Raw genomic sequence first — 20,912 nt, 5'->3', positions numbered from 1 at the left:
AATTTTCTTATGGAGACAGACACTGATTACTGTAGGCCCACATCCACAAAAGGACTTAGATGCTGTGACATTCAGAATTGCAGCATGTAGAATATCACAGGAACAGCTCTACAATTCATAAAGTCTGAGTAAAGCACTTAGGCACCTACACAATGAATGGGAAGAGATAGGTGCCTTAGAATGAGATCCACAGAGGTGTGTATCTCTGCTTGTGCCTCACAAACTGGAAGAAAATAGGCATTTGGATGCCTAAGTTGCGTCTTGGGCCTCATATGATAGGCATTCTTAGAGGCTGTCTACTGGATTAGGCCCCTCAGTTGTGTTCACATAAAACAGCTGGGGAGAGAGAAAGAGGACCTCCCTTACAAGTTATAACCTTTAGCCTCACAGTTAGCATTCTCACCCAAAATGTAGAAAACCACTGGTTCAAGTCCTCCCTGCCTGATGGGAAGGGATTTGAATAGAGATCTGACATCTCTCAAGTATGTGCCCTAACCAATAGGCTATACAGCCATTCTAACTTTTTTTACCAGCCTAATTAATACTTATTTAATTAAAGTGGAACAACTTCAACAGAAGAGATTGAGGGAGCCACTGTACATCAGCACATTCCATAGCCTAGTGGTAAAAGCACTGTGAGCAGTTGTAGATCATTGTTCAAATACCTTCTCCTCAGGGGCATGCGGTGGAATTTATATTTGACCACTTTTGGAGGGGTACGTTATACCATATCAACACATGCACATACATCATATGCAAGGAAATAAATAACAGTACACGCACCATTTCAATGAAAATCCATACACTGTGGAGCCATCTGAATAAATGTATTCAGAAGTACCTGGCTGTGGCAGTGTCACAGAGCTCCTCTGGCCCCAGGGCTGCAGTGGGGAGAGAGAGAGCTTTTCCAGCCCCAGGGCTGTACAATGGGGAGGAGAGAGCTCCTCCTCTTTCTCCCCACACCTGTTTGTGTGAGCTTGCCTGAGGGGCCTGATCCAGTAGGTGGTCTCTGAGCACTCCCAGCAGATGTGGGCCCGCACATGACTTTAGGCAGCCGAATGCTTATCTTCTCATGCTGTGTGAATTGGGATTTAGACACCTAATTACCTTTGTGGAGTCCACTCTGAGGTCTCACTATCTTTAATGTACTTATCCACACTACATCTCTGATTTTACAGATGGGTAGCAGAGGCTCAGCGTGACATGCACTATTTGATGTTTTTCTTAAAGCCTCAGGGTACTTAAGAATCTTTCCTTTCTTGCCCTCTTGGTTGCAGAAAAAAGCTAGGCTAATGTGAATCCTAGAGGTTCCAACACTAGAGGACAAATTAACACCTTCCCCCGACAAAATAAAATATTTTAAAAAAATCTCACAAGTTTCAAGCCAATCTCATGAGTCTCAGAAGAGCTGATTTATTATTTTTGAACATCTGTGATTGGCAATGCTGTACATGCCAGGCTAACACCATAACAACTGGTCCATCCTCTCTCTATCGAGCTCCTGAATCCCACTCCCATGCCTTAACCTCAAAACCACCTTGAGCTTCTCCCGTGCTGCCAGTTCCCACAATACTTGGAGTTTTCCTTAAAGCCTCCTCTCCTGGAGTCGGGATTATGGGAAAAACTTCACTTTAACCAAAGGCATTTTCTGCTCCTCCTGAGTGTGGAGAAAAGCTTTAAACCATGACTAGGGTGTGTCCTAAAGGCAAAACCTAGAAGCCAAATAAAAGAATCCAAACTTCATTATTTTTTAAATCGCATGTTTTGAAGCTAACCTTGTGATTTTAGAGACCAGACTGAGTTGGTGATACAGGGTCCCATGTCCTGCCTGCTGCCCCCGGGCAGGCACCCAGTGCAGAGCGGCGCTCAACCAGCTGCTCTGTCCTCGCCCACCCTGACTGCTCCTTTGTGTCACATCACATCCCCCCGGCCATTCCTGGGTGTCATGTCACAGGCCAGGCCGCCCCGCCATGTGCATGGGCGTACGATAAGGGTGGGTGGGTGTTTGACCGACAAGGTCTTTCATCCCTTACATATATACTTTATCCCCCCCACAGGGTTGCGGCTCCCTTAAGAGAAGAAGGGGGCGCCATCTTAGGTACCTCCCCCACCATGTGACAAAGGCAGCCGCCATCTTAGGCTCCTCGCTTGTCCCTTCTCGGGTCACGTGAGACAGGCGGCTAGCTGGCGGCGGCGGAGCGGGGCAGCAGCGGATGGGCACCGGAGCCGGAGCGATGGGGCAGTGCGGGATCACCTCCTCCAAAACCGTCCTGGTCTTCCTCAACCTCATCTTCTGGGTGAGCCGGGGGGTCCCTGAGGGCTGCGGGCCCGGCTGACCGCTCTCCCTCGGCGAGGGGCTCGGTGCCTGCAGCGGGGCTGGGAGGCCGAGGGGCTCTTGACTCGCTCCCGTCAGTCCCAGACCCCGCTCCTCGGTTCTGTGGGTGTGGGGCTCAGCTCCGGGCCGGGTAGAGCCTTCCCCCGGGCAGGCAGGAGACGGGGGGCTGGGGCAGGGGCCTCGTGTAGCTGGGCGGGGGGCTGCCGCCCTGAGCTGGGGTGTCTAGTCGGACGCGGGCTTGGGAGCCCCATCGGGGCTGTGCCTGGAGGGTGATTCATGCTGGTGAGTGACCGGGTTGTGTCACTGCTCACATCTCCTTCCAACAGATAAACCCCCAGATCTCCCCACAGAGGGGAGAGGCTGAACACACTCTCATCTTCTGCGTTTTAAACAAGTTATGTCAGTTACCAGATACCGTTCCAATTTGGGGCCACAAAGATTCAGTAAATGCAAGTTAAGTGATAGGTAGGCTGCAGGGCGACAAGGACCTTAGAAGTACTCTAAGAGGTTTCTAAATAACCATGCTCGACCTGAGCCTGGTTATGAAGTTCTTGGTTAATTAGATCTCTATGCTGAATTCATTCACTTTTCTCAGTTCTGTGTGTGGCCATTTTAGCTATGAACTGTAGACCAAATAATGTATGGCTGGGGGGAGGTGGGCGCACACACTTCATTTAATGTGATAAAATAGTAATGTGCTCTTTCACTATAGTCTCAATATAACTAATCATAGACTTTTTAAATTTCTTGCAATAACTGCACTACTTTACCCTTCCCCTGAATGTTAACTCTGCTGTAACTAAAAACCGTGCAGACAGGAAGACAAAAGCTTTTCTGGGTTAGTAGTAGATCTTTGTAAGCCATATTTTTAATGTAGGTAGATGGGCTATATTGTTAACATAAAACCCACTGTAATTTTAGCTATATCAGTACAATGTAGCTAAAGTAAAGGAAATGCGATTTACAAATGTTATGGTGGTGTGTTTAAAGAGCACCCTTTCCAAATTGATGGTTTGGAACTGGGATTATAGTAATGCAAGATAGTTATCACAGCTGTTCAAAAATCTCAGGCTTTGGAAGGGGAAGGGATCGTGGGTAATAGAATATTAGAACAGAAATAATGTTGATATAAATAGTTTCACTCTTCAAAATGGGGTTGGTACTAAATCTAATATCTCTGTGTTCCATGGTGTGTGTTTTGGTCTTAAATTTTCAAGAAGAAATTTCTCACTAATTATATATTTTTAGTGACCCCTGGTGGTACTGCAAAATCTGTGTATATGTGCTGCCTCCTGTCCCACCATTTCTGACTGGATTTGCTTACTCTGAGATTTGTTTGATTTTTAAATTAGTGATGCATGTGCCATTTAGCCCAAATAGCCTCTTTAATATCACTCTTCATTTGGAGCACAGTGCATTGTTGAGTGTGGCTTTTAAAGGTAGGTTTGTGTTCTGTATTATGCTAAATATACTGTACCTTGAAGTAAATATTCATCCTGTGAAATTGGTTATACATGGTTGTAACTAGCCATGTAACTGTTTTATAACTGGTGTATTTTTAGAGAGTTTAAAATAGATTGTTCTTGGTTAATCATATCAGTTGGATTAGCTATAGATGACCACAGACTCAGTTCTGTTCAATCATATGACTGCGTATCGTAGGTTTAGTGATAATGTCTTCCTATGTTATGTACTTGAGAGAGAATTTTTTTGCACTTACTGCCTCCAAGTATATAATTGTATGGTGACTCATTTGTGTAGTGACTGTTCAAGTTAAACAGTGGTTGGACAGCTGACAACTGTCATGGGAATGGTTCTATGTAATGTTATGAGGTTACTGATTTACAATAATGCTATTACCTTGGTTTGTTAAAAACTTGAGCATGAATCATTTAAACATAGTGAAATAGTTTCTAGTACCATATGAAAATGTCTAATCATAATTGTTTTTAATGGGTTTGAGCTCCCAAAAGTTGGAAATATTTTTTTGATTGGGAGTGCATTCAGGGCAGATCTGCTATTATGATCAATTGATGCTGAGCTACCTGGAGAAGAGACTAGGTATGACAGAATTCTGAGTTCAGCTGGCTTGTATTATTGTGATTTTGTTTTCACAATTTGTGGCATCAAAATGGAAAACTAGAAGACCTTCCTTTGCAAACATCAATTCTGGGATTAAAAATCTGGATCTTCAATTCAATTTTAAATACTAGAAGATGGAACAAAAGCTGAATTTTTTCTTTCTCATCTACATATTACTTGTTTCCTGCTCTGGTCTTGACATATGGCATTAATATTTAAGGTCAGCTTTGTTGGTTAAGTAATATGTTCCATATTATCTCAGCCATCTTTGATTTTTCATCTTTTTGTAGTTCCAGTTCTGTTAATTAGATCCTCCAGACTTCCACTAAAACTTTGGCAGTAGATTACAGCCTGTAATCTGTCAGATTGCTTTTATAAATTTAGTCTATCACAGGAGATTTTAGAGCTATCTCTGAGTCTCTTATGCAAAATATTGTTAGCTCACAGTTTTCCTCATGGTCCATTCTCTGTACAGATACACCAAACTGCTGTTGGGTGTCAGTGTAGAACTCTCAGGGGGATTGTGTCTACTAACTTTCACCAGGGAGACTGGGTCATAAATTCTCTCCTCAATGAACAGACATGTGGTAGTTGAGGAAGAATTTGAACTTCTATTGTGTGTTAACTCTTGAGTAAAAACATTCCACTACATGCATCCAATGAAGTGAGCTGTAGCCCACAAAAGCTTATGCTACAATACATTTGTTAGTTTGTAAGGTGCCAGGAGTACTCCTGTTCTTTTTGCGGATACAGACTAACACGGCTACTACTCTGAAACCTGTCATCTTATTTTCAGTATCCCCAAACTGTCCATATTTTATTCTTCCTTTTAATTAGATAGTTTCATTTAATCTTGAAGAAACAGATCATGTACTACTTGATGAGCATGAATCTTTTTTATCTTGCTGTAACTCTTGACAAGGTTTACTTTAGTATTATTTTTACTATTTTAGTTTATTCCATTTCTTGTTTGTACCACTTACGTCAGTTATGCTAGCATTTCTAAGAACAGATCAGCATTTGTTACTTATAGTAGAATAAGAAAGTCACCTACTGAACACTAACAATGAAGACTGAAAAATAAGATGGGCTATTCATTTTCATGATGCCCTATGTTATCAAATCCCTTGCATCTTTCACGTTTTCCTAGAATCTAACATATCAAGCCTGCTAACAGGTAACCACTCCAGCCACTTCTAGTTCTTCATCCAGTAACTTAATTTCACCCACAAGGCTGCCTTTGTCTCCACTCACCAGTGGTTATGCCCGTTCCTCCTCCCCATTAAGCTTTTCGACACTTGTTACTTTCTTACTGTTTCCTAGTATGCATTGTAAGAACTTTACTGTGCTGTTATTAGATATTCTATGAAATGTTATCAACAAAAATGGTTCAGTCTCTCCTGAAAGCCTGCAATCCACCCTCCCCCATTATTAGGGTTCTTCCTTCATTTTATCCTGGTGATACCTCTAAACCTATATTCCCTTATTTTTTCATAGAAGGTTGCCACTGAGGCAAGTTTTAGCAATTGGGGATAGGTGAGCTGGTATGCACTGACACCGGTATTTGTACCGCTGTCATACAGCCAGCCTGTTGTATCGTTATCACTGGCCTTCATACTCCTTTCCAGGCCTCTAGCTCAGAACTTTCATGATATGCCTGAGCTTCATAGCATGGAGAACAAGAATTCAGAAGTGACTTTTGAATTGCTGTACTGTGGACAAATGCATTAAGTCAGGGGTCCTCAAACTGGGGGTCAGGACCCCTCAGGGGGTCATGAAGTTATTACAGGAGGGGTCGTGAGCTGTCAGCCTCTACCCAAAACCCTGCTTTGCCTCCAGCATTTATAATGGTGTTAAATATATAAAAAAGTGTTGTTAATAAGGGAGAGGGGTAACACTCAGAGGCTTGCTATGTGAAAGGGATCACCAGTACAAAAGTTTGAGAACCACTGCATTAAGTTAAAGCTAGGGTATTGAAACAAACCAGCATGATGACTTTGTCTTGATATGAAATGGTATATTTTAGCTGCCAATTATAACATTTATATTTTACATAATTTATATTAGGCATTCTTAAAAAATTAAAGGGAACATTAACAGGACATATCAGTTACCCTTCTGAGAGGATCAAGTTGTAAGCCCCCGATAAGTAGATATTGAACTGCTCTACCAATTATTAATGTTACCTTGCCAGAGATTAATCTTGGCACAAACATGAATAATGAAGGAAGAAAGCCTTGCATTATAAAGCTGTATCTCACCAATATGGCACAAGATTGTCTTGTGTAACCAAAGGACTGCACGTTCTTTTTTAAAAGCTAGATTAGCAATATCTAAATCTTTTGTATGAAGCCACGCTGTGAAGGAATTCAGATGTTCATTTATCTGTTCTAGCAAAAGCTGAAGTTAAACTGCATCCACCAAACTTTAAAAGAAACAATAGGAAATCACTAGTAAATATTTCCAGAGAATTTTAAACATAACTACAGTGGAATAAAGAGAGAGGATTTAGGAAATGGTATGCTCATAAGCATGACCTAATGAATAAGATTCTGGAACTAACTAAGAACACAATAGGGGAACACGCCAAGTTATAGTTTTAAGGACTGTTGCTATACTGCCTCACCGGAATTGCATCACTGTTAGCGAGACAGGATGCCTTTTACTAAAAGGCATGGATGCTTTTCTGTACTCAGTAGGCTGAAGTCCAGAAGCAGCTTTGCCTCTACCCCAAAATACCACTGGGGAAGGCTACACAGTAATAAAATTGCAGGAAATGCTGCTGACTTTGGAGAATGTGGTTCCTTCATACCAACTCCCTCCAGCCATTGACCTCAAACCAAAACATTGGTATATTCTAAATAGAGTGAGAGTTGGTATGGCAAAGATTGGTGACAGTATGACCACAGGAAAGCTGAGGAATGACCCCAAATGTGAATGTGGAGAATGCAGGCAAATATCTGAACGCTGCCTGATGCAGTGCCCTTTGTCAACATCCAGTACTCCTGAGCAATCAGTGGCCTCTTTCATTTAAATAAATATTTATTTCCTTTGCATCTGTCCAAGTAATCCTTAAACGCCTGATCATAGGTTATCTGAGTAGGTCAGGAAATGATAACTTACTTAAGGCTACCTATAAATGGGAATATTTCAGGATAGAAGGATATGTTCATACGGAGAAAAATATTTTGAGAATAGCCATTTTTATCTATTAAACAATATTTGCTGTTTATAATAGTAATGTATTTCTCATCAGGAAAAGAGAACAAGTTTCCTGGGGGTAAAAATGTTATTGACTCCTGATATACTGGGACCCTAGGCAGATAAGTGGCTTATGTAAATCAATGACAAATGAGGTCGGGGAAAAAAAACAAAGAAGGGGCGTGTATCCTCTAATGTGCAAGCATTTAGGACAGGGTTCCCAACATGGCGCCTGCAGGTGCATCTAAATGCGCCCGCATCCTGGCCGGCGGTCGAGCATCCGCTGAAATTTGGCAAATGCTCGACTGCCACCATGGTCCTTCATCTGGCACTCCCCAAACGAAAAGGTTGGGGACCACTGATTTAGGACATTGAAACATGCTACCTAATTTTTGTTAGGAGGTCTCCAGCATACCATGTGAATCCAGTTTTCAGTGAGGAAAGGAGCCTAATCTTAAGGAAAATGGGAACTTCATGCTGCCCGATCAGTTTCTAATAGCACTTTGTTCCTTTTTCCTTTCTCTTGAGCTGTCGTGTACCTTCACATGTCTGTAGATGCAGAGATTATTCTACTTCTATTCTTTCACTGTGACAACTCTGCTGCAGTAGTGGCAAAAGTAGTTTTTAAAAATTATTAGTATTACATGATGAGCAATGTCTATACTTGCAAGCTTACAGTGGCACAGCTCCGATACAACCGTGCTGCTGTGAGATCGCTTGTATAGCTGCTCTATGCTGATGGGAGAGAGCTCTCCCATTGACATATCAACCTCAGATAAATGAGTGGCGATAGCTACGTTTGTGGGAGAACATCCCCCACCAACTCAATGCTGTGCATACGAGCGCTTATGCCAGCAAAACTTTTGTGTTGCTTGGGGTGGGGGTTCATACACCAGAGTGACATAAATTTTGCTGACATACAGGGTAGTATAGACATGGCATTAGTTTCAAATGAGTGAGGCTGTTAAAAAGCTTTACTTTCTCAATAAAGTCATTTAGCTTAATTTTGCGTGAATACAGAGTGGATAAAAATTAAAAAACAGGTTTTTTCCTCAAAGCATTTTGTCAAAAAAATCTGATTCAAATAATTAAAACTCTTTAGATTTTTTGTAAGCTATATTATAGCTCAAAGATATCTCATCTTGGAATAGGGACAATAAATTCTAATTCTATAGTATGAAAATATATTAATGTAATGTTTAAGAAGTTTTTATTTAAATGAGTTCCAACAGTTCATGGATTAGGGACCCAATCTTATGGGCTTCCAGAGGCTTCTGTATAGATTTAAATTAATCTTTCTACCTACCCAATGAGACTCAGTGCTCAGCCTAGAAGATACCATTAGAGATGCTTAGTTTTGCAGTTCTCAAACTGTGGATTTGTGTGTCTGGAGATAACATGCTTGTTAACAGCAAAAATGTTTTTAAATAAATAATATATAGAGCTGAAAAATAGTTAAATAAAACAATTTAAATGTCTTTCACCAGTGGTGTTCTCCTCCTAATCCAGCATGGCAAGAAAATCCTCCAAATATTAATGATTAACCTGTTGAATTGGAGCTAGTTCATCTCCCAATGACTTCATAAATATCTGCTTCAATTACCTTTGGTAAATGAAATGACCAAACAATTGTTCATTTTCTGATATAGCTGTAAAACTAATCTGAAAAGTTTTCTAAATAAATCACTTAAATGTATCTTGTATACCTTCTAAAAATAAAACCTACATTTGTCTCTGAGTTGGGAAGAATATGTATTAAGCTTCTAACAACCAACAAGAATGCACTTTTATATAGAAATCCGTGATTAAATCGAGTCTTCCTGACTAGTGATTTAAATCAAATCCACCCTGCTTGATTTTTTTCACCTATAAGTGATATTCAAAGGCTTTGCAGAACAGCTCTCATGAACACCCAGCTCAGAGGAGTTAAAATTATATAGTGGTATTAAATCATATGACCTAGTTCTAATACCACAGAAGAAGCTGGGACATGTAGAATACAGTGCGAAGTCTTACACACTTTCCTTAAAAGAAGAATATTAAGAAAAGAAGGTCTGGGGAAAAACTAATAAATTAAGGGATTTAATGAGAAATGAGCTAAACAAGGGAAGGTTCAGCTGTGACTAAACTTATAAACTAGCTGGTTTGAAGTCTCCTCCTGTGCTGGTAGCTGGAGAATTGTTTCCATGTCTCTTCAGAAGTTAGAATCAGAATTAATTCTCAAGTGTCATTTAGTGAGCATAGATGAGCCACTGGGCTACCAGTGGGAATCATTCAACTGAAATCTTGCTCCTGGACCACTTATCATCTCTTGGTGTGAAAGTGGCTTAGTTTGTGCTGTGGAAGTGAAGATCAGCAGGGTACTTTTGGTGGGAGGAAGGAGTGTATTTTCTGGGAGTGTGGGTGTAAAAATAGATACTAAGCTATGTTTAAACTTTTTTTTTTAAAACTGATAATTTTTAAGGTGCACTCTTGAAACTGATATGGCATATTTGAATTATTTCATTTGTTTTATTTTGAGACAGATTATCAGGCAACAAATGTGGGCCCTGATCCTGAGAAGATGCACACGTGCTCAACTTTAAACCCACTAGTAGTCCCACTGAACTCCATTAAATAATCATGTGCTTTAAGTTGTTGCAAGATTAGAGGCTTAAATAGTTCCAACTTCTGAGAGTTCCTGCAGTATTTGTTTTCATAGTATTTTTTTTTTAATGGAGCTTATAGCCAGTAGCAGCAAAAACACGTTGGAAAGCTAAATGTGGTATCACTGAATAGTATATGAAGTTTGAAATATCATTTTATCCAGCAAAGGAACACTTTACTGCATGGAAGAATCTTCATTGTTCTTGTGCAGTGCAAGGAATCTGGAAACAATAGAGGATCAGGTCAAGTTACAAAGCTCACACACAGACACGCACTCCCCGTGATCCAGTGCATACAGGAAGAATGAGTGTGATAGGACACTCTGTATATTTGAAATTTTCAGGCCAATGATCCACTTACCTCTTGTAATAAGAGATTTTTGTACATATAATACCAAGTGCAAACAAATCTTAGCTCGGCCTTTTGCTTACGTGGCGAAAGTAATGTAATCTTTGTTCTGAAGTGCTGTGTTTACAGCAGCTACAGTTAAAGTTAATTTGGCATGTATACTTGTTATGTTACTTTTTTAGTTTTAAAACAGTCTACAAATCATGAGGATTGTTATTACCTTCTTTTCATACAGAAACAATTCTTTCTGCTTATTCAAACTGAGTGTAAGATCTGACAGCCGGTCTAACAGTCTTTCGAAGTATACAGGTTATGAAGGATTGTTAGGTTGTCAGATCTTGCACTGAAACAATTTGTTCAGAAGAGCTTTCAAATAAGCATCAACACCTCAGTATGTACAAAAGGTAGAAACGAGGAATATCTTAATCCCTGTAGGATTTATTAACTCTTGCATCTAGCAGTCATGTAAAGCCAGATCAGACCCTGAAAAAATGACTGATCCAAAGAACTCAGTATGGTTTACTTAGCTTTTCCAAGTAACCCAATACCTCAAAGAGTCATTCACAAGGTAGCCTGTGCAATTCTTGCAGTGTGGAGAATGAGGCACAGTTTAGATGGGTAGGATAGACACACCAGAACCCTAGGATGTATACCCTATGTGGCTGTCTTTGTGGGAGGCACTGCTTGGGCACATCTGTTCTTTTAACCATGTAGTGTCGCTCTGTCTCGCTGTTGCTGGAGCCTTTCACTGTGGTGTGGAGCTTCATGTACCCTACATGCCACCACAAGTAAAGATAATCATCCGTGCAGCACTGGTCACTTTGCCCTTTTCTGAACCCCCTCTAGTTTGTGGGTGTGTTAATCCATATCCACTTTGTCCAAACAGCTCCAAGTCTACTTATTGCAGCACACAAGTTTCATTGACTTTCCTTGATTTGAGTATTCATGAAAGGTTGATGCACGTATTTTCTGCAGTTCAATTTGTAATATTGCTTTTTACATTCTGGAGCATTATTTATGAAATACATCTGTGTGAATCGTATGCAGTGCGTATAACTGATGTCAATTTAAGTGATGTTACAGTAAGAAAAGTGGCTATCACTAAAATGGCATCGGTTTCCTCAACCCATCTGTTTTTTCAATGTATTCTGTGTAGCATCTGACTAGTGACTAAAAAGCTTTTACTAACTTTTACTGCAGAGCCATTGCAGTGCTGCGAGCCAGATTCTTTTCTAGCTCTAACGGCAGAGTTGTTAAAAGCTCTGACTACAGAGTCTGGTGGTGGTGATGTGAGTGCCAGAAAAAGATGACTTTGAGGTCCTAGATTGGGTTTGCAAACTTAGATTTTATTCTTCACCTATCAGAAAATACGTCTTTTTTCCCTCAGATTTTAAGCACATTAAGAGATTGTGTTCTTAAATTTAATTTGACAATGCATAGAATAATTCTGCTTCTAACTTTAGTCTTATGAATACAAGTTTTAAACTAGTATCTTGTTTAATCATTGTTAATTTAGGCTTATTTGGCTTGAATAAATATCTTTTCTAGCTGGATGGTCTTTCTCTGCTATATTGATACATACCCTGTCTTAAACGGGTTGTAAAAACACACAAAGCAGCAGCAATATGAGCTTGATATTGATGAATAAGGGTAGACATTTGGAAGTCAATATGTGAGATAAGTGAATCAGCACACTGCTCCACTCTAAAGCTGCATCTTCACATGTAAATTGACTTTAAAGAGTCTGGTGAATGGTAACAAGTGTTTAAATGTTCTTACATCTGCAACACCTGCTTTAGTTAAGTCTTCAGTTGCTGTAATTTAAGTGCTTTATTTAAAGTTTTTACTTCAAAATAGTCATGACATTACTTTGATAAGAACTGCAATGTAGAATCTTAACAAATCGCAAAGATCCTAAGATTATAGAATTGACAACTGCTTTGCAGCCAAAAAATATTTCCTTCCCAAATTATTCCTATGCAGCTATATGCTAAGTGTCAACTCCGCTTCTATGAACTGAGTTTTCTTGGGTGGGGGAAGAGAGAAGCCACTTAAAATTCCATTTAAAACACAGCAGAGGAGGACAAAGAGGCTCACAAATGGTGCTGATTTCAGTCTTCCTTTGCACACTCATCATATCTGGTGACAGCTGCAGATGGTTTTTCCCTCTGCCACCTTGCAAAATACCACACTTCTGACAAGCATCTTAATCCTTTGAAGTGGGGGATGACATCACTGGCACATTCACATGTTTCATTGCTAGGCAACACTTAATGTAATTCCTTTGTTCCATGGCTTCCCTTTGGTTCTTCACTTTATATCCCAAATGTGCATGTCTGCATTGTTCCATTCTGTACATAAAATGCTAGCGTATTAGAATTTAGCTAAAATTTCTACCTGTCTTCCCTGTGCCAAGCAACTAATTTTGAAGAAAATAAGCCATTTAACATAACTCTGCTAAAATGTCTCATTTTTGTGTTTTGCCCCAGCTAATTTTTTCAGTCTGTAGTATCTATATAGCATCTTATGTATTCAGTGTTGTGCAAATGTGAACTTATTAGATAACTAATTGCAAGGACTGTTGAGATTCCTATTACTTCCATTTTATAGAGGAAGAGGTGAAACACCTTGCCCAAGGCCACACAGTGAGCCACTAGCAGAGCCATGATTAGATTGAGTGCACCTGATTCTCTCTTCTTTTTATTCTTTCACACTTACTCTGAATGCAATGTATAGTTGGATTTGCTGAATTTTCTGCATTTAACCTGTTGACTCAACAGCCATATCTTTCATCCCTAACACTTCTATTATGATAAATTAATGTAGTTTGTGAAATGCAGTCAGATGCGTAAATTATAGTAAATCAGTTTTGCCTATTTTTCATGCTGCGACAAGGAGGAGGGGAAACTTTAAAAAAAAAAAAAAAAGCATACTTCAAAGGTCTTCAGATATATTATTGGTCATTTTAAAGAGGACAATGATCAGTTGTTCTCTATGTCCCTTGAAAGTAGTTCCAGAAGAAGCCCTTAATCTGTAACAAGGGATATTTTAAGTTAGATATCAGGAAAAACTACCCTTGTATTTAGAAAGTTAAGTTCTGGAGTAGGCCTCCAAGGGAGGTTGAGTTCCCCATCGAGGGCCAGCGCTACTGTTTTCGCCGCCCCAAGCAGCACGCCAAATTGCCACCGTGGACGGCGGGGGCAGTCTGTGCGCTGTTAGGGTGGCACGTGCATTTCTGCGGCCGTGGTGATTCAGCGGCAGCGTCTGTCTTCAGCCAGAAGACAGAAGGTGCTCCGCCACAGACAGCTGAACGTAGAAGCTGCCGCCGAATTGCCTCCACCACAGAAATGCGCATGCTGCTCTAACAGGCACATGGACTGCTCCCGCCATCCGCAGCAGAAACTGGGCACACTTCTTGGGGGGGGGGAGGGGCACAGATTGACGCCCCAAGCACCTGTTCCCATTATTGGTGGTTTTTAAGAACAGACTGGACAAATATCTGTCACAGATGGTCTAGGGTTTACTTGGTCCTGCCTCAGCACAGAGGATTGGAATTGATGGCCTCTTGTAGTCCCTTCCAGCACTACATTTCTATGATTTGTAAAACAAAAGTTGGTAGGGGAAACAGGCAGCTGTAGAACCAGAAGTTCCTTAGCTCATTTTTATCAAATATCAGCTCTGTAAAATTTGAAATACTCTGTTCAACCTAATGGTAACATTTGTACTTTACCACTACTGTGGCTCCTATTCTCAGAAAAGTCTAAGAAGTTGTTTGGGTCCCATGTTGTACATTTAAGAGGACCTGTCATGGTAAAAATTTTCCAAAAATTAGTATTTTCTCCACATGAGAATAAGACCTGTTTATGACAGCAGGAGTATAGTTCTCAAATAGTTTCTAAAACTTTGCAGCAAGTGGAAACTTCAGCTGAGACACAATTTGCTTTGATAGTAAAGTTTCACACTAGTTAAACTACAGATTATTCCTTCCTCCCCTCAACAGTTTCTATGTCCTACATCACCATGAAGTCTAAAATAAATTATACACAGTCAAAATTTGTAGCTTTCATTGTTAATGGACATGCTTGCAGATCAAGGCTAATATAGTCACTAATACCTTAGGTGAACAGTGCCATTTTTAGGCACTGATCTGGGACTTAAAATAAACTTATCCAAATACTGGCTTAACTTTATCCCTGTTCATATCTTACCATGTCTACCACATCATTTAACATCTCTGCAGTATCTCGTCTCATCTTCCTTTTCTGTTCATTTAATATCTTCCTAACAACTTCCCTTCTTATAAATGTGTTGGGGTTTTTTTTTTTTGTTTTTAAATCCGGGCACGATCACGTTTGTCATTTACATTATTCAGGTTGCTTGTATATTAGAACCTTCCCCACCGCTGCCCGCACACTCATTGTATTTAGACTGTAAGCCCTCCAAGGCAGGGGCTCGCTTCATTTGTGCAGTTCTTAACACAGTGGGGCACCCTAGGCCCACAGTAATACAAATAGTCGCATTAAGGTATAAATATTAATATGCATTTGCAGTTAAACTACATAGCACCAGGGTCCCATCAGAAGAGACACAAACTGGATAAACCCCTAGTCCTACGCTGCATGTGACTGCAAATGTACAGATTGTCAGTCGCCTATATTTCATCACTTTTATTCAAGTTCAAACCATAGTGTACTCCATGGGGAAAATGAAGACTTGGATTAACACCTTTTAGTATTGGAGACAATTGAATCAGAACTACAGTAACTCGCTTATCGTTGCATTTTTCAGGAACATAAGTACAACTTTAAGTGAAACGATGTTAAGCGAATCTAATTTCCCCATAAGAATTAATGTAAATAGAGGGGGTTAGGTTCCAGAGCAGCTTCCCCTACTCTGCAGGCACCAGAGGCTGTGGGGGAGGAGAGTTCAACCTTCAGCCAGCCCACACCACTCCTTCCCCTAAGCCTCTACCCTTGACCCGCCTCTTCTCTCCCCTCCAGCTCCTCCCCGTCCCCCCATCCCTTCTTAATGCCACAAGCCAGCTGACTGCTGAGTAGGGGACCAAGGGAGGAGGCGCGCCGGGTCCTCAGTCCTCCCTCCTGCCTCCAAAATGCTGCAAGCCAGCTGATTGCTGCTGGCAGGAGGCAGGGGAGGGAGTGGAGGTGTGCTGAGTCCTTGCTCCTCCCGCTCAGGGCAATCAGCTGGCTGGCAGTGTTTTGGCAGGAGGGAGGACTCGGTATGCAGGCTCCCCCTCCCTCCCCTGCCTCCTGAACTTGGCAAGCCAGCTGATTGCCCCGGGCAGAAGGGAGGGGGGAGGAGCGAGGACTTGGCTGTGCCTCTCCCCTGCCTCCTGAATACCACAAGCCAGCTGATTGCCCTGGGCAGGAGGAGAAGGGGGAAGGCACTGATCTGCAGAATCTCCTGGAGGGAGGGGGCCATAGGAAGGCTGCCAGCTGTGAAGAAAGCAGGCAGCCAAACAGTGTAAGAGTGGAGCATTGCACAACTTTTTAAATGAGTGTGCTGCTTAATTGATCAGCAACAAAACATTAAGCTGGACGACTTTAAGTGAGGACTTACTGTACTCCTAAAGTGAGCTCAATGTTTCTAGCTCACCAGAGCCCCTGTGATGAACTGTCTTGATCCATTTTAACTCAGTTTAGATCAGTGATTCTCAAATTTTTTTTTTTACTGGTGACCCTTTTCACATGTCTCTGAGTGTGACCTCCCCCTTATAAATTAAAAACACTTCTTTTTTTTTGTTATATTTAACACTATTATAAATGCTGGACGCAAAGCGGGGGTGGACGTTGACCACTTGCGACCCACATGTAATAACCTTGTGACCCCTTGAGGGTTCCTGACCCCCATTTTGAGAACCCCTGGTTTAGATAAATAATGATATTCGGGCTCATATAAAGACTCTCTAAAACCAGTTTCAATTAACCCAAAATGTTCTCAATGTTCTAAAGTGGTAGCTAGCTGTATTGAAGGAAATGGACTTTCCTGGCCTAGGGAACTCTGAAGGTTTTGGTAAAGCTTGTAACTTACTAAATGAATGTTAAGTGCTAGCCATATTTATGGCAGTATATTAATGTAGACCAGGAGACAGTGTAGTGACTATTAACTTCGCTTGGCTTAAGGGTGCCCTGTTGGAAGACTCTGAACAGATAGACTATTATAACTGAGTTCACAGCATCCATTATTTCAGTTGCATCAGCTTCCATTCCAGCTAGCATAGTTCTCCCATTTAAGCTGTTCAATGCAGAAGTCACCTTGAGCATTCTAGATGTTGACATGGGGCTGAGGGATGTGAAGAGAGAACAGTGGGTTCATTGTATAACTGGAAAAGGGAATACAGAGGCAGAAGTACTTGCTGCTACCGGTGTACAATGTACTATCTTTTGGGCCCAGTCCTGTGATTTTTTTGAGTGTAATTCCATTTAAGTCAATGGAAGTCTTTCTGCGGTCAGAATTTAGGATCAGAATGATGTTGTGCATGCAGCAGTTTTAATTTTGCAATAAGTTGCATCCCTACAGTTGTAGTAGAGTGAGCAATAAGATCTTCAGTAATCTGCCAGTAAGTTACAACAGTATAGGTAATGATTTCCTCTTTGTGCAGAAACTGGCTAGTTCGTACAATGATTCTTCTGAGAATGTTTCCTTTGAAGTTGAAATCTTACCATATATATTCTGTAGATATGCACCACACTGATAATACACAGTAATTGTCTGACTTGTGTACTGTTCATAGTGGAAAATTTTATTTGGACTGGAGATATTGGAAAGCTTGTTACATAGGTTTCACAAACGGTATCTTGGTTTTAATTTAATCTTTTCCTTACTAAATAAAGATAAAAATATTTACATGTGCACCCGTTACTCCCAGCAATAGAAATAGATCATATGCCTACCTCCATAGTTAAGTAGCAAAATGGAAGAAAGGAATACATCTTGGAATATAAAACCGTTCCTGTATCTGAAGGAAGAAATCTCTGGATTATCTGCAAGTAGTTAGCTGTTTGGATTTAACAGAATCTTAGGGCTTGTCCACACTGGCATTTTACAGCGCTGCAACTTTCTCGTTCGAGTGTGTGAAAAAACACCCCCCTGAGCATAGGAAGTTTCAGTGCTGGGAGCTACACCCTTCGTGGAAGGTGGGTTTGTTTTTTTTAGTTCAGAGCGCCACAGCAGCGCTTTAATATTACCAGTGTAGACTAGCCCTTAGGGTATGTCTACACTGGCAAGTTTCTGCACCACAAGTTATACCACTTCTATAAAAATGCTGGAATTAAACCGCTGTTACGTGTCCAGACTGTGCTCCTTGTGATGCTGCAGCGCATCCACATTAGCAGCTCTTGCAATGGCAGATAGCAGTGCATTGTGATAGCTATCCCACTGTGCAACTAGCCGCAGGGCTCTGGGAAGGGTTTGCAATGCCTCATGGGGCGGGCACAGCATCATGTGATGCAGGTTTCCCAATCCCATTGTTCCATGAGCATCCTACTACATTGCCAGCTGCTTTTCAACTGAAATGGGTTGAGGGAGTTTGTAAGTGTATGGAGGGGCGGGGAGAGACATTGTTGTGACATTGTTATAAGTTCAGACAGTGGCAGGAAGCAACCAGTCCTGAGCAAGGGGAGGGGGGAAACCCCAACATCAGCTCCTGCCTCCCTCCCTGGGCTCTCTGCACAGTACACACACACACACACACCTGCCTTGGTTCAACAGCAGGAGCATTCCACACTAATGGTTTGCTTTTGTCCCAAAGCAGATCACACAGCATGCAAGGGCTGTCAGAAATGATGCATTGAAAGGGGAGAGGTGCATGTCTCCAGGGCAGTCGGGTTCAAAACAATGAGCAGAGTGGTCACTTGAGGCATTATGGGACTGCTCCGGAGGCCAATTACAGCACAGAAAGCAATCAAGTGTCTGCACTGGCAATAGAGCGCTGGAGCCTCTGCGAAAATAGCCTTAGATTCTTGTCGAAGTGGGGTTTTTGCATCGCTGCAACTGAGGAGTTTCTGTGCAGAGTGGCTTGGCAGTGTGTACACATCTGCAGTTTGAGCGCAAAAAAGCTGCTTTACTGCACAGAAACTTGCCAGTGTAGACAAGCCTTTACTGTCAACAGTTAGACAATCAGGTTAGTTCATGGATGCATGTTTGGGAAGGGGGCACACAGGAGTGCAATGTTCACAACACAGCCTCTCTTCTTCCCTTATTTAAGGGTATGGAGGTTAGGTCAAGGTGAACTGACTGCAATGTTTATCTAGTTTAGATGCAGATGAGTTTGGGCTTAGACTTGGGTTCAGCCTTTCACCTAATCTAACCGATATATAGATTAGGTAAAACACTGGAGTTAACTATCCACTAACCTCCACTTTCCCTAGTCTAGATATAGCCAATACTTCACTAATCATTTATAGCTGTGGTCTTACCGAAGGGCTGTTTAATTGACATCAGAAATGCTTGCTAAGGTATTCATTATGAAATTATAACCACTTGTAGAGGATTGTGTTTTTGGTTTTTGTTTTAATTAGCTATTGGGATTTATGAAGAATTTGATCACCCTAATTTTGTTTTGTAGGCGGCAGCAGGCATTCTGTGCTATGTGGGAGCCTATGTCTTCATAACGTATGATGACTATGATCACTTCTTTGAAGATGTCTATACGCTTATTCCAGCAGTGGTTATAATAGCTGTGGGGACACTTCTCTTTATTATTGGACTTATTGGGTGCTGTGCCACAATCCGTGAAAGTCGCTGTGGTCTTGCCACTGTAAGTTGCTGTGTTTCACATGAATTTTTGAGGCTTTATTGCATGTTCTGATGTATATTTGTTTTCAGTGTTCCCTTTGAATGACTAGAGCGTTACTGACAGTGTTAAAATGGACCCTCAAGTATGTTTGGTTTTTTTAGCTATTTACTCTTGTAATCTTGTTTTACAAGCTCAGTATTTTTTTTCTTCACCTATTTTATCCTAAAATACTTCTTAATTTTTTGTTGGAACATATTAAAATCAGCCTTTTTTTTTTTTTTTTTTTTTTTTGGTACTGAAACTTTATATAAAGTCCTTCATTATCGTTCTGAAGAGGGACATTGGATCTACTTAAAGCAAAAAGATTAATACTGTGAATGTTCTTGATGGTACATTTGTATTCAGTTATAAATATTTCTCTTTAAAACACATTTGTGCTTAAGAAAGCTGAAACTTAAAATTAAAATTATGTGGCTGCCACTGGTGATGGAATTTACACTACCAGATACTTGTAGTGTAATATTAAGAATTGGGGCTGTGTTTTCCAAGTTGTACTTGTGTTTAAATTAGTACTTCAGTTTCTGGTGTCGCTATGTGCCATCTATTCACATAACATGTATTTGAGTAAAAAAATAAAATATATGTATATGATACTAATGTGTTTTTTAAAAAAAGTCACATAATAGATAAGTAACCTGTGGGCTGTAATACTTTGGTACAGTTTTGGTTGGATTTCATCTGCAGGTACTGGGTGGTGTGGTGGCCTGTTTATATACAGAAGTTCAGACTAGATCTAGTGGATAGATTATTTGGAATGATCCACTCAGTTGACTATTTCTATACATTACTTGCTAAATTAGTACTGCCTGGCAAGTTTGATAAACCCCAAAGGCAGAGTTTAGGTTCTCAAAAGGCATGTCAGCAAAGCTACATATTATATAAATATTTTGGATTGTATTTAACAGTTTGTGATCATCCTCCTCTTGGTTTTCATCACTGAAGTGGTGGTGGTAGTTCTGGGATACATCTACAGAGCAAAGGTAATAAAAACTGTCTTCTAAAGTCCAATAAATGTTTTGTTGTAGATTGTGATCAACTTGCTGGGTGTGTGTGGGGGGGGGGGGGGACTTCCCATATTTACTGCAGTATACTTATGTTTGGGATTTTCTAAAACTTCTGTAAAGATGTTTTGATTCTCTACATTGTATAAGGTCAAAGGAAGGTGCAGGCCTAAATGATAGCAAAGATGGAAAAAAAAGTAAACCTATATTGAAACAGACCTCTTCAGAGGTCTGGAAGTAAGTAGCTTTAAAAAAAAAATTTGGAGGTACTCCAAACTTGGATGAAAGATGGCTAATGACTTTTTAAAAAAAACCTGATAACTCACTTGCTATTTAACTTTATTCTGGCTTTACAACAGGGCTACATTTTTTTTTTTTTTTGAAAGAGAGTGTGGGAATAATTTTATATACAATTCAGCATGATGTTTAGCAGGCTTCTGTCACTAAAGAGTGGGGTGAAAAGCTGATACACAGTAAATAGGGT

General features: G+C 40.7%; 1 protein-coding gene across 1 annotated transcript in view; it reads left to right on the top strand.

Moving 5' to 3' along the window:
* Positions 1-2,152: 2,152 nt before the first annotated feature.
* The window catches only part of TSPAN3 (tetraspanin 3), a 37,287-nt gene continuing 18,527 nt past the window's right edge, over positions 2,153-20,912 (top strand). Inside the window, exons 1-3 of the mRNA XM_030577521.1 lie at positions 2,153-2,297; positions 19,197-19,388; positions 20,333-20,407. Of these exons, the coding sequence (XP_030433381.1) occupies positions 2,214-2,297; positions 19,197-19,388; positions 20,333-20,407 (351 nt within the window). The 5' untranslated portion in view covers positions 2,153-2,213. The remainder of the gene's footprint in view (positions 2,298-19,196; positions 19,389-20,332; positions 20,408-20,912) is intronic.

This window comes from Gopherus evgoodei, chromosome 10 (assembly GCF_007399415.2).
Source record: "Gopherus evgoodei ecotype Sinaloan lineage chromosome 10, rGopEvg1_v1.p, whole genome shotgun sequence".
In the NCBI taxonomy this organism is placed as follows: domain Eukaryota; kingdom Metazoa; phylum Chordata; order Testudines; family Testudinidae; genus Gopherus; species Gopherus evgoodei.
The sequence above is the reverse complement of the archived record's forward strand: the minus strand, read 5'-3'. Positions and strand labels throughout refer to the sequence as shown.